This window comes from Calypte anna, chromosome 1 (assembly GCF_003957555.1).
Source record: "Calypte anna isolate BGI_N300 chromosome 1, bCalAnn1_v1.p, whole genome shotgun sequence".
Classification (NCBI taxonomy): Eukaryota; Metazoa; Chordata; class Aves; order Apodiformes; family Trochilidae; genus Calypte; species Calypte anna.
The window spans coordinates 173,463,681-173,477,626 of NC_044244.1; the positions used below are offsets into that span (position 1 = coordinate 173,463,681).

Sequence of the window (13,946 nt, forward strand, 5' to 3'; positions counted from 1 at the left end):
AGTACCAATGATCATAACTGAATAAAGTGATGATTAACAAAAACAGTATTTCATTTAGCAAATGAGAAAATTATTATTATGGTAAGTCATTATATCACAGACAAAACAGAGCCTGGCTTCATAATTTGTTTTTATATTAAGGTTAACAGAAATATAAATGAATAATAGGTTTCATGTAGTTGGACTGTTCTGTTTGGGTTTTTTTTTCCTCTTAATGCTTTTTGTTGGATTGTTTGTTTTGTTTTGGTTTGGGTTTTAGTTGAAGTTTTTAAATCATAAGTTTGTGCAATTTCCACTTGGCTGATGATTTTCAAATTTTTAATTTCCAGTTAAAGATGAACTTTTATCCATTTTAGGATCTGTGCATTTTTACTCCACTCATTCAAGGAACTCATTTGGTTGTTCAGAGATTTTTCAGGTAGTCAAGCTTATGGACATGAATTTTTGCCTTGTGCTATTTTATTTTAGTGGACTTTGCATCTGCATTTAGTAATTTTTTACCAACATTTGTCTCATTTAATATAATGATGTTACCAAGTTTGCTGTAAGGTTTAATTTGTATTATCCATTGGTTAATTGATATGGCTTCATATTTGCATATAACTTCATCATAATTTTCTGTGCAGCCCTGTAATTTCTGTCACCATGTCTGATGTTAAGCTTGACATATAACAATCCTTCTGACCTTTTCTTCTTTGCCTCTGAAGTGGAAAGGGGAGTTTTATAATATTAATGTATGGAAGCAGGAAGCTGAATGGTCTTAGAATCATTATTTGTTCCCAATGTGTCCAGCACCTGTCAGAATCAAAGACAAGTGGAAGCAGAGAAGAGTAAGCTATAATTAATAAGAAATACCAGTTTAAGAATTATTATAGCCTACTCTACTTGGGCACTCATACTAGCAAATGGGATTCTCTGCAATTTCAGTTTGGGTCGATGATTAGAAAGCTGGAAAAATGTGGAAATAAAAATACTTGCCCTATTCAGATTGGTCCTTCTTTAACCATAGTGAATAACTCTATAAATATCAGAGGCTCAGTGCATGCAGCAGAATTAGTTTGCCCTCCTTTTCAGATGTTACATGGGAAGTGTGGAAGAGAAGAGCGTGAGCTGTGCTAAGAGTTGTGAGACTCAGGAGGGAGGCACTTCTTAGGAGACATTACTGGGACAATTTTGGGTCTTTCTGAAGTCTGTCAGGTTACTTTAATGGAGTACCTTCTTATTTTTTCATCTGTAGAATGAGAACTGCAAAGAGTAACCAAGTGTTATCATTATCATTGATAGACATCTAAGAGATGATATATATCACTGTATTTTTGACTGCAGAGAACAGAAAGAGATAAAAAGCTCTGAGAGGAATAGGAGTGCAGCAGTGGCATCCTCTTAAAATTTGGAATGTTGTATCAGAGCTGACCCATCACTTCCATCAGCTGATTAAGTGTAACTTTCTGGCATGGATTTGTACTGAATTCATGCAGTTAGTCTAGATATGCTGATACTTTTTCTAGTTATGTGGAGTCCATTGGAGGTAGGATGCATGCAGGCTGCAGAAGGAAATAATCTGCTCTATGCATTATACCTCAAATTGTATTAATATAAGAACACTTCTATATAAATGGCAGAATTTTTTCAAGTACATGAAAACTGCAAACTCCTGGAATGCAGTTCAAACACCATCTGTTCCTGGAACCTTAAGACTCTCACTTCTCTTGAGTCTTCAGTCTATCATTTCACTCTTGTGCCTCAGTTCTCTCATTTACATGTCAGAATTGCATTTCCCATTTACTTCACAGGAGAATCCCAAGGACTGAGTAATAAGTATAAAAAAGCTTTATGTATTCAAATTTTCAGATACTAATTTATTTTTTATGATTACATAAAACTGTCTATTAAAATAAAAATGAATATTTAAGCTAACCCTGTGTTTGACTGTGTAACTACTTCATAATCAGAACTTGTGTTAATAGAGCTTTCCGTTTTCTTAAGATAAAAATTCTGTTCCAACTTATTGACAACAGAATTGTTTGGAACTTTCATCAGCTTCACTAGTTAAACAGCTCATAGCTGATAACTGTGAGAACATGGAAAACAAAGGAAAGCAGTGCAGTTCATATGGGAGCAGACATCAACCTCTGAGTCTGAACAAAACCACACGCAATAATCACGACCTCTGGATGCTTCAGTGCTATAAATACCAAATCATAAGTCAAAGTCTAAACTTCTCAAACTTTCTCTGCTGCTGTGTCAGCAGAGTAAAATGCCAAGCCTTCTGTAATTAAGGAAGAAGATAGTCGACTGGGGATTAAAAGAAAAAATAAATTATTTATATGGTTAATATATGGTTTCTGAAGCTGGAAGGAAAAGCTGCTTTTCTAAGGAGGGTGGTACAAAGTTTCAGGTTGATCCTGTGGTTCCCTCCCACCACCTTCCAGTATGTATATAAATTGTCAGCTCCCCAGACCCTTTGCCAGTTCTCTCTTCTAGACTTGCCAGAAGCAACAGAGGACTAAAGATGAAGATCTTTTTCCTATTCACCTTTTCCACTTTTTTGTGGTCTGCTTTTGAACAAGCAGCTGCTTCAGCTCACTATGACAAGATTTTAACTCATAGTCGAATAAGGGCACGCGACCAAGGGTAAGTAACTCAATTTTATTTCTATTTTAAAAGGTTGCTTGTTAATCTTTTTTTTTCCTCCTCCTTCTTCTCACATTACATCAAGTATATTTTTTCACTGTAAATTCTTACTATTATTCGAATAGAACCTTTTTTTCTAAATAAAAAAGGCATTCTCAAAGAAGGCAGAATACTGTTAAACTTCATAAAACACAGATAAACCTAAAATCACCATTTCTCAGTGAATTAAGTTCATCTGTTTTAGAATCATTGAAGCTAATTACAGTTCACAATTAATGTAATGGGACACCAGATGTGTTTATTATAGGTTTTCAAATGTTTTATTAGCGTTGGCACTTATCCCACAGTATTTTCTCTCTTTATTCCAACCTAATAAAAACCATGAACTCTATTTAAATGTTTTCTAACGTGGGAATATATACTGGGAGCCCTTTGTAAAACTTCTGTTCTCACAAGAGCAATGCTTCAAGCTGCTCAGCAGGTTACCCAAAAGACAATACTTACAAACCAGGCTGCTTGGAGACATGGAAATAATTTAAACAGCTGGTGTCAGGGAGACATATGTGTCTAAACGTATTTTATTTCACTTATCTTAAGTAATAAATGTTCTGTGCATAAGAATTTTTTACCATCCTATATTATTTTCTTAAACTTCCTCTATTTGCTACACACACAGACTCCCTGAGCTTTTTAAATAAGAAGTTCACTGGCTTTTGAACTGATGATTTTTTTGAATTGTAGAAGTGCAAAAATCAGTGACAAAATGCCTTTGCTCTGTGGAATTCGCCCTTCAGAAATTCCTCTTCTGTACACACTACCAGGGCTAGGGAAAAAGTATTCCTCGTTTGAAATCTGTGAGTCCTTTTATTTACATGCCAATTTACCCTTTGGTCCCCAGTAATTCCCAGAATGTTTACTTAGGTGCCTGTGGTACTCCAAATGGTCAGTAATCAAAATAGCTGATTGATTTACAGAAGGCAGTGTTTCCCTCTAAGGAAAGAACAAGGCACTTTTCTTCACTCTCTCTCCATGACCTTCATATGCACAGATATGTGCAAGACAAAATGTTTAGTGAAAAGAGCCTGATGGTATCCAGGGCTCAGTGTTAATTAATTCACTTTTCAAGGGGAAGGAATATTTAAGGCATATTATGTCTTGCCTAGGCACAGCTGGTGATCGCTACCCATCAGAGCCAGATGTTCAAATGAGAATGGAGGGGAATATTCTGCCCCTGCTAGAAATTTGGGTTTGCCAAACTGAGAAGCCTCAGAAGCTTGTGCTGTGGTTACTTAAAAACATGCCTGCCCTAGGAACTGAAGCCAGATGTTCATTTCATGCTCAACAGAAATTGTATGAGCTGTTATTTTATAGAAAAGTTTTCCAAAGTTGTACGGAAACTTCTTTTTAAAATATTTCTTCCACCCCTAGACCAAATGTGTGTGCACTGCAACAAGTTATGGGAACAAAAAAGAAATACTTCAGCACCTGCAGAAACTGGTATCAGGGAGCCATCTGTGGAAAGAAGGCGTAAGTATCCTGTTACAAAACTATTCCTCATTCACTGAGATACAATGTGTGATTAGAAAAAAATCTCCTTTTCTCAGAGGCAAACTAACTGTTTCGAATGTAGGCACAGGAAGAATTTACAGGCTTATAGCTTCCCTTTATCTGCTTCTAATAACACCTGGATAACTGATCTCATAACTGTTGCCAAAAACACAAAAGGAGTGGAAAGGCTGAAAATGACAGCGTGCATGTCCTTTCTCAGTTCAAGTTTTAAAATATTATCTTCAGCAATACTCTGAGTTAACTATTCATTGCTCTATTTTAAACACAATGAAATATGATGTTAGGTGACCTACCCAAAAACACAAAGGGACTGTTAGGTCAGTTTTGAGAACTCAGCAGTACCCAGCAGAGCTGTGGGCTCAGACCACACCTCTCCACAAAAAAAGACCAAACCAATAACCAAAATGTGGCTGTGGATACAGATTAAGTCTGAATGAGTTTGGCATATTTTGGAATACATGTATATACTTCATTTGTCACTTTCCATTTTCCATTCTCTGTGGCAATAACTCAATATTGTTAAAGTCACTGGTGCTTCAACAGCTGTAGAGGAATTTCAGAATGTGAATACAAAAAAGAAACCCAAAACACCAAAAACAAAGCCCAAGTCCTGGACTTGGTCTGCTCCACTTGTCTCACTTAAAATTGAGTAACTTTACAGATACTGACAATATTTACCCCACAAAATAAGCTAATGTTCTTCTAGTGTTCTACATTTTCCCTTGTTATGCAATTACTTGGATAAATTTCTCACCAGTTGTCACAGGAAATTGCTGTTTTTATTTTCCTGTTGTTCTCTTACAGTTCCAAATATGTCTGGGGTGACATTGTCATGAAGGTTTGGGTAAACAGGGAGTCCAGGCTTCAATTACAGCTCTGACTTAGGGTAGTGGAACTCTCTTAGTGAACTCTTCCCTTGTAACAATTCCAAACGCCAAAGTACTTTTTAAGCACACGTTTTGAATTGTAAAAAGTGTGATTTTCAATTACTTTTTCTTCAAAGCCACCCTAACATTTTATTACATTTTTATGGCTGCCTCAGCTGTCCTGGCTGATAATTATATTAATAGTTCCTCTTGAGCATAATTCCTATACTTACTAATGGAGAATGGAATAGAATATTTTAGTTGGAAAGGACCTGCAATGATCAGCTAGTCCAGCTTTCTGACCACTTCAGTGGTGACTAAAAGTTCAAGCATGCTATTTAAGGCATTTCACAAAAGCCTCTTAAATGTGGCCAGGCTTGGGGCATTGATCACATCTCTAGAAACCTTCTTCCAGTGTTCAACCACCTCCTCAGTGAAAATATAAAACCTATGAAGACTGCCAAGTGATCATTTATGTGAGGGAAATGCCTCCAATAATGATTTTTGTAGTGCTTAAGTCAGAGATGTAAATCACAGCAGTCAGGCAAGAACTTGATATGGGTTTGGATTGTGGCTTCTACTTCTCCTGTTAAGGTGTCAGAGGCTTTACAAATTATGATACTCATATAAGATGCTACATGGCATAACACAGTGTTACAAAACATCCTTAAGAGAAAGATTCAGGGAAGATTTAGTAGGAGGAAGTTTTCTACCATTTTCTTCCTGTGAAAATGTTTTCAGTGCTCTGCCAGCAAATAATAAATCAATGGAGCTAAGTTGCACTTCCAATACAGTGAGATGCTGATTCCAACACACAGTCTGACTTTTCAAGCACTGCCATGGCTTTGAAGTCTCAGCTCTAAAGTCAGTCTAGACATGAGGAATGATAACATGGCCCCACCAGAGCTGAGAACAGACCTGATTCCATGGGCCAAGATGTCGTCTTAAACTTTTTACTATTGTAAATTTTGTTGGTTACTGATTACTAATTTCCTTAAGGAGGTGGAAGGAAATAACAACAGTAAATTAGAGTGGATATAGTACAAATCATAACAAACATCCTACCCAGACAAGCAATCTAATTATTCTAAATCTCCAGAAATTTCTTTGGATTATAAGGGGCTGTCTGGAATCCTAACTAGTCTCTCCCATTTTGATTTTAACTTCATTTTCGCAAGCAAATCCAGGCAGGTTGAAAGTAATTTTTCATACAATTTTTTAGATTTCTTATGCATTTGATAATGGTAGTAATGCTCAATTTCCAGTCGAACTAGACCATGTATGGATATTTGCCCCACCTCTACTTTCAATTTTTTTTCAGGACCCATAGATTTATTGATTTTTATCAGAATCTTTCCTGCTCCTCCAGGTGGCATTATAGTACTGACTTCCCTTGTCTTTCGGTCAACATGCTGCAAGTCATCCAAAATCCTTCACCTTTTGAGTAAAGTCTGCCATACCACTGACTTACTTGGCACTACTTTTTATTCCACTACAGACACATTAGGAAGAAGGGCATTTCCTGAAAATTATTTAGACTGAAACTTGGATATTCTTGAAGCCAGTTTTGGAAAGCAACCTACTCCTGCAGTTTTATTCCTAGATAGATGTCGTGTCTTCCCATGACCAAAAGTCTGCTCTCAGCACAAATCTGACAGGGAAATAATTACATTACTGGGCTCCAGAAGTGAAATGAGTTTTGCAATGATAGATACCTTCAGTGTCTAGAAAAACTCTTTGAAGCAGGAGGCAGTTTCAACTCATTGAACTGAAGGCAGGTAGTGACTTCATTCTCTTCATTGACTCAAATTTAGAGAGATTCAAGCAATAAAACATTTTACAGAGCCTGCATAAGGCTTTAAGCTTGCTACAGCCAACCAGAGGAAGCCATTGAGTGGTAGGATTGGGTGAATTTGGCCATGAGAGACTACACAAAGATATCATCTACCTTTTCCTTCCACTTTTAACAGTTTTACTATTGCACAAGCACTCACAGAGCAAGGCTATAGCGGGAAGGAAAGTGCATATGAGAGTAAGTTAAGTCCTAGAAATCCTGAGGTATTTTCTGTGGCTGTAAATGAGCACCTGCTATAATTTAGTCTTAATTGTTAATGGGAGAGTCATGCTCTGTGTACCCCAAACAGAGATGCCCAGTTTAATAAGAATACTAATCCTAAGAACAATGGCTTTTCTTATGTTAATATCTCCATGTTAACTAATCCCCCTTAACTTGTATATACAAGCTATAAAAATGTTATTATAGAATGCTTTTATTATAAATATTATTTCCTATCCACTGATCTAAATTTCCAATTGGATTCAAATTACCATTGTGATAAAATCAAAATCAATTGGACCAGAAGTCTTTCCACTGTTTCTGTGCAGTGTTTTTATCTCCATGCCAGCAAGCAATGGAAACACATGAGTCACAGAGCTGACCTGAATAAATTGAAAACTGGCTGTTTTCCAAGAATAACAAGGACATAAGGTAGTGTAGCTCTGCCTCCTTTTCCTTTGGAATGTACTCTGTGGGATGAGATCAGAAAAACTTTATGTTAAAAAAAAACAAAACCAAAACAATAGCCACCAACAGCAGCAACAACAAAAAAGAAGAAAAATCAAAAAGCCAAAAACTAATTTAAGAACTCCAAAAGCTTAAAAATGCTGCATTACTTGTTACCTGGGTCACTGCTTGCTTCACTTCAGCAGCATCTTATATTAAACTAATACGGAAATGCATATGAGGGTGAATTATGTGGTGAGATGGCACTTTCTGGAGGCACTAAGTCAATACACGAGTGGTGCTGAGGAACTGCACCTTGTATTTTGTCTTACATTGTTGTAAACTTACCATGGGAACCTCCTTTTTTTCCCATCTTTTTCACTGTATTTTGAGCCCAGCTGATACATGGACCTTATAACTGCAATGATCTGTAAGGGAATGTGGATGCTTTAATAGGAACTCATAGTAACCCTCAGTGACTGAAAAACGTCTGGGCTGTACAATAACAAGTTACATGGTAAAAAAGGCACTGATCTTGTAATACTTGGCTGAAGAAGCATTTTCTTTCTTAGCTATGTTCTTCAGCCAATTTTCTGTCTTTCATTAGTTGTGTCATTGTTGGATAGTGTAAGAAGACTAGAAGACTAAACTTGCCATGTGCTTATTCTGTGCTTATAGCTCGGCTTCCTCTTTCCTTGTTCCAAAAACTGAGTGTTAAGTGGAGTCTCGTAGCTGCTCATGGGTTGAGAGCGGGGATATTTTCTACTCTGTGGAAGGAATGACAAAGCAGTTCACACAGTTGGAAGAATATTCTGACTCTTATTCTACTACACTGTTTTATTTTGGGGTTTTGTAGTTTTTTTGTTCCATTTTGGTTTGTTCTCTTTTTTAAACTGCCTTCTGTCAGGAATGCAGCAAGGAGGAAGAGGATAAGGGTAATTTCCTTATTAGTTAGAATATCTGTAGCCTAAACTCTATGATATTCTTGCATTCCCAGAACTAGCCATTCAGTAAACTGCTTTAAAGAGATGTATTAAAAAGAACTATTCTAATTCTTTCAATATATGTTTTCTCAGTTGAAAAGACTCACATGGAGAAAGGTGAATGTCACTTGTGTATGTGTGAGGGAATGGAGAAAAAAACATTTTCATAGCACAGAAATGAAAGACCACTTTGGGTTTTTTAAATGTTAATTTTCATCTATTAGACTGCTGTCAATTAGAGACTTATAATCCTCACTGTTAAAATCATGCTTTAAAATGCTATTTTTCCTGTGGTCTACTTTTATCTTTTAATTTCTTCAAGTAATTTTGACATTGAAGTTCCTAAATCCAGTTTTTCATTTAAATAACTTTTCATTTTAATGTGTTTGTAACTGTTTTCTCAGCTTAAGTTTATGAAAAATTAGAAAAGTGTACTCAGCTGGTACCAGTCTGTAAATTAAAACATTGAATGTAGTCCTAAGGACTCAGCAAAAACATTCAAGGAATTAGAACTCTAGCAGTGCCAACATCAGCCACACCTATAAAAATAAATCTATTCTGTAAATCCAAGATGGCAATTTTTCCTTATCATTCACAGTGCACCATAATTTGTAAAATACTAACTGAAGTTTAATGTCTTAAAGTTTATGTTTTAGACCATGGTAACATAATATGTAATCATTCCCTTTGCTGAGAAATTAAAATCAGCCCTGTGATAACTTAAGTGAATTTGCACATCCATGGAAGAGAGGAGAATTTCTCCAGCATATCTCTGGTACAGCTTTTGTTTGTCATATTCATTAGGAAAACATTAAATCTTGTAAGACCATCAATGCTACCTTGAGTGTTAGAGTGTAGCATAATCAGTTAGTCCTGGTTTGCTGTTATATTTACTTTACAGTATTCAAGAATGGCAATATTCTATGGACATCATGATACAACAGTTCCTGGTCTTCAGTATTGTAAAATTCTATGTATGCTGTCTTGGTATACACATTTAACTCTGTTTTTTATTAGTTGCAGTCTGGTCTTGACCCTCATAATGTGAATTTACTGTTACCAGTGAACTTCTTTCTCTTGTGCCCATCCACCTAGTCTTTAGTGACGTCCATGGCTTGCTTTATTATTTCTCTCCCTCATTCCTGAGCTTCTTCAAATTCTTCTTTGATAAACTGAAGCATTTCCATCCCACTTTTTTGTCTCCAAACAATCCACAAGATCTTTTTCTAAGCAACTGCTTAGTTCCTATATCCAGCATGTAGGTGTCCTCTTGTAGTTTTGTCATTTTAATTTCTGTTCAGCAATTTTTTTTCCTTTATAACCCTCTCTCTGTTTCTCCACCAGTTTCTCTCTCTGTCCCCACTTTATTTTTTTATTTCCTCAGTCCTTTCTAATCTTATCAAAATGGACCCATTAATTTTATTTATCTGCTGTTCTAGTCACATTACCATTGATAACTCCACATGAGTTCCACATCCCCCCCCATATTCCTTCTTAGCACTTAAACTTCTGATGGCAGTCATCCTGTACATTCAAAAGCCCTGCATTTAGTAAACTACAACCAGTTTGCAGTCTGTACAGAAATGGCTGAATGATTAAAAAAAGAGATTAATATCTGCAGAATTTCATAACATTAAAAAAATATTATTATTTAAAAAAATGGTTCATCTAAAATTAGTATACACTTGTCCTGTATACTATTTAATTGAATTTTGTCTATATCCCACAGAACTGTCTTATATGAGTGCTGTCCTGGCTATATGAAGATGGATGGAACTAGAGGATGTCCTGCAGGTATAAGCTTTTTTTCATATGAATGAGTCAGTATATGAGAAGCATTACAACACGGGAGACTTTCAAAGGTGGCCATCTTGAGAAATCATTACCTCTTTTTAAGAATTACTGGCTGAGAATACACAGTTTCTTTTGCATATAATCAACTCAGTTAAAATCAACTGGCACTGCATTTGACTGGGCTGTTTATGTGGAATTTCCTAGCTTCTTCCAGTTGCTGGGTTGTAGAGGAATGGAAGCATCTCTGATTCCCAAAGCTGTCCAAGAACTTTTATCTCTATTCCCATCACATCCTAAGCCAATGTAAAGCATACCAGTAAAGTCAGAAACATAGGACAGAAAGTGTGGCATGTCTAAATTCTGTTTATTCCTTCTCTGGAGAAAACCTGTATCTTATTTACCAAAAGAATGTTATAAGCTTTAAATAAAATAAAGAGTGGAAATGAAGACAGGAATTCTTGATTTCCCCTATTGGTGCTCTTCTGTTTTGCATAAAGAGAAATATTTGCAGCAGTGAAGAATAATCTGAGAAGGAATATATTTCATAACTTTAGATTAGTTCAGTGCTATGAACTAATCTTTTTACATTAAATTGTAGAGTTAGGCATATCAAAGACAAACTTTGGTTTGTTCAGAGGAATTAATCTGGCTTTCAATGTTTACATTTAGATGAGATCAGCCACATTCAAAAATTTCCTGCTCCTCTCTGTGACCATAAAAAGAGCCAAGAACAATTAGTTTACATGCAGATGCCTCACTTCTGGATATCTAAAATTAAGAGACATAAATCCTGTTCTCATATAGCAATGTTTTAACTGTGAAACTATACCATTCTTGCTCTCTGGATGAATTGATATATGCAGGAATCACAGATTAAAAGAGCAAGAGACCTCAGGTCTGCCATGATGAAATGAGACCAACTCCATTGAAGTTTTTGTGATAATACATGGAATTTACTCCTGTCCTCAATGGATAGCCTCCCATTTCAGGATGGGTTGGCACAAAACAAGACCACTCTTCTGAAGAAAACACGACAATATTTGGCTTTGCTTGATTTAAATTTTCATTAAGAAAAAAAAATAAAAACAAAATCAACCCCCAAAAAAATGCAAGCAGATGTGTTTAAATGTTTTTGAGTATGCTGAGTATTGAAATTTAATCAAAGTACATCACTTTAGCATTGATGTAAAGTTTCAGAAAGGCAATACTATTGACCAGTCAAAGGAAACAAAGTAGATTTGACTGTGAGAAACTGGATGACCGAGAGTTTACAGGTTTCTTATCTCAAATTTATTGTAGTTGCTCCTATCGACCATGTATATGGGACACTTGGTATTGTGGGAGCTACCTCCACGCAGCAGTATTCTGACATATCAAAGCTGAGAGCAGAGATTGAGGGACGAGGATCATTCACTTTCTTTGCACCAAGCAATGAAGCCTGGGAGCAATTAGATTCTGTAAGTCTGTGTTTGTGTCTGTGGGTACCCAGTCTGTGTACGTTGAGCATGTAAATCTTTCAGCTAATGCTGTTTTAGCTGCAACAGTTAGTATATGATAGTGTAGATTACAAACAAAACCTATATTTTAGATAAAAAGTTGCACTGCACAAGTTATAATAAAAGAATTTATAAATTTAACATGCATTGCTGAAGCTAGAGAGTCTGAATTTATTTTCAGGAATACTAAGTAACTGTAAATGTTATTTATTGAAGCTCTTGCATGACATATATTGGTATCGTTACTATTACTCACATAGTTTTGGAGAAACTGACAGGGATTCCAGCAACTGGATGTTGTAGAATATAGTCTTACTTTCTCAGTGATTCAGGTGTTCTTCTTTCAGTAATGTGTTTATTTAAATAAACACTGAATCACAACTCCTCCAATAACTTGTCTGTGATGACACCTCTTTTCTTCCATGTCAAAGTTGTGTTACCTAACAGGAAATATCCATTATTGAATATATTGAAAGCACATGTTAGAACAGAGCAATATGTACATCTTTCAATATCCATTATTGAATATATTGAAAGCACATGTTAGAACAGAGCAATATGTACATCTTTCCAACTGAATGTTCTGAAGCTTCAGATTACATAAATTCTTTTCTTCTTCAGGAAATTCATAGGAATTTGGTTGACAATGTAAATATTGAACTATATAATGCTCTGCACCACCATATGGTAAACAAGCGCATGCTGACAAAGGATCTGAAGAATGGCATGACACTAGTGTCCATGTATAATGGCCAGAAATTGCTTATTAACCATTATCCTAATGGGGTAAGCCTGTTTTTTGTGGTTTTTTTCCATAAATAATTATTCAGTTATAGCCATTATTCTTTCCTCCATTTCCTCCATTTCCTCCATTTCCTCCATTTCCTCCATTTCCTTCTTTTCCTTCATTTCCCTTTTCCTTTCCTTTGAGAAAATAAGTTATAGAAAACTTTACATCTAGCAAGTCAATTGCCACTTACAAAAACAAACTTCCACTTGAAATTTTGTCTGTACAGTAATTGCTAAGAAAGAATTAATGAACAAGTGATCTTTTTTTTAGAAATAAAAGTTCAAATGAGAATGAGCTTTCTTGTTAAAAGATAAATATAATTTCTTCATTGTTCAAATATAGGTTGTTACTGTTAACTGTGCCAGAATAATCCATGGTAACCAAATTGCTACCAATGGTGTTGTTCATGTCATTGATCGTGTCCTGAATGCTGTTGGAAATACCATTCAAGATTTTATTGAAGTCGAGGATGATCTTTCATCTCTTAGAGTAAGTGGACAAAAATAAAAATACTTCTCTGGTCTTCTAGTTTTATCTTCTTTCTGTTCTATTTGTGTCTGACACCTGGAAGTAGGAAGGGTTAGTTCAGTAAGAGAAGGAATGAACTAGGAAGTCCAGCTAATACTGCAGATCTAGTTATATAAGAAAACAAACTATATTTTACACAAGGAGTCTATTTTGCCAGTTTGTGGATCAAATATCTGACAGAATGTGTCCCTGTATATAAAAAAAAAATTGTGTTTCTCTCATTGAGGCCCTTCTTTTACTGAAATAATCAGAAGTATGAGTGCAAATGGTAGAAGCTCTCTCCCTGGAAACATTCAAAGTGTGGCTGGACTGGGCTCTGAGAAACCTCAGTTAGTTGAAGATGTCTCTGCTTATCACAGAGAGTTTTGGACTAAATGAACTTTAAAGGCCCCTTCCAACCTAAATAATTCTATGATTCTAAAGTACAGTGTCAAAAACTAGATAGATGTTGAGTAGAGTTGAGTAGAGTAGGAAGGGAAGGTTTGAAGGGACCCACAGTGATCATATAATCCAACTGCCTGGCCAATGTAGGGATGACAAAAAGTTAAAGCATGTTTTTAAGGGCATTGTTCACATGGCTCTTAAGCATTCATTGTTTAACCACCCTTCTGTAGAGGAATGTTTCTTAATGCCAAGTCTGAATCTCCAGTGCCTTATGTTTGAGCCAGTCCCATAAGCCCTGTCACTGGATCCTAGGGAGAAGAGCTCCTCACCTCCCTCTTCATTTCCCTTCTTCAGGAAGCTGTAGAGAGCAATGAGATCACCTCTCAGCCTCCTCCTTGT

The 13,946-nt window shown here is 36.0% G+C and overlaps 1 protein-coding gene across 1 annotated transcript in view; it reads left to right on the forward strand.

The window, feature by feature from the left end:
- Positions 1 to 2,475: 2,475 nt before the first annotated feature.
- The window catches only part of POSTN (periostin), a 31,979-nt gene continuing 20,508 nt past the window's right edge, over positions 2,476 to 13,946 (forward strand). Inside the window, exons 1-6 of the mRNA XM_030446512.1 lie at positions 2,476 to 2,634; positions 4,063 to 4,161; positions 10,285 to 10,349; positions 11,649 to 11,806; positions 12,467 to 12,631; positions 12,978 to 13,124. Of these exons, the coding sequence (XP_030302372.1) occupies positions 2,513 to 2,634; positions 4,063 to 4,161; positions 10,285 to 10,349; positions 11,649 to 11,806; positions 12,467 to 12,631; positions 12,978 to 13,124 (756 nt within the window). The 5' untranslated portion in view covers positions 2,476 to 2,512. The remainder of the gene's footprint in view (positions 2,635 to 4,062; positions 4,162 to 10,284; positions 10,350 to 11,648; positions 11,807 to 12,466; positions 12,632 to 12,977; positions 13,125 to 13,946) is intronic.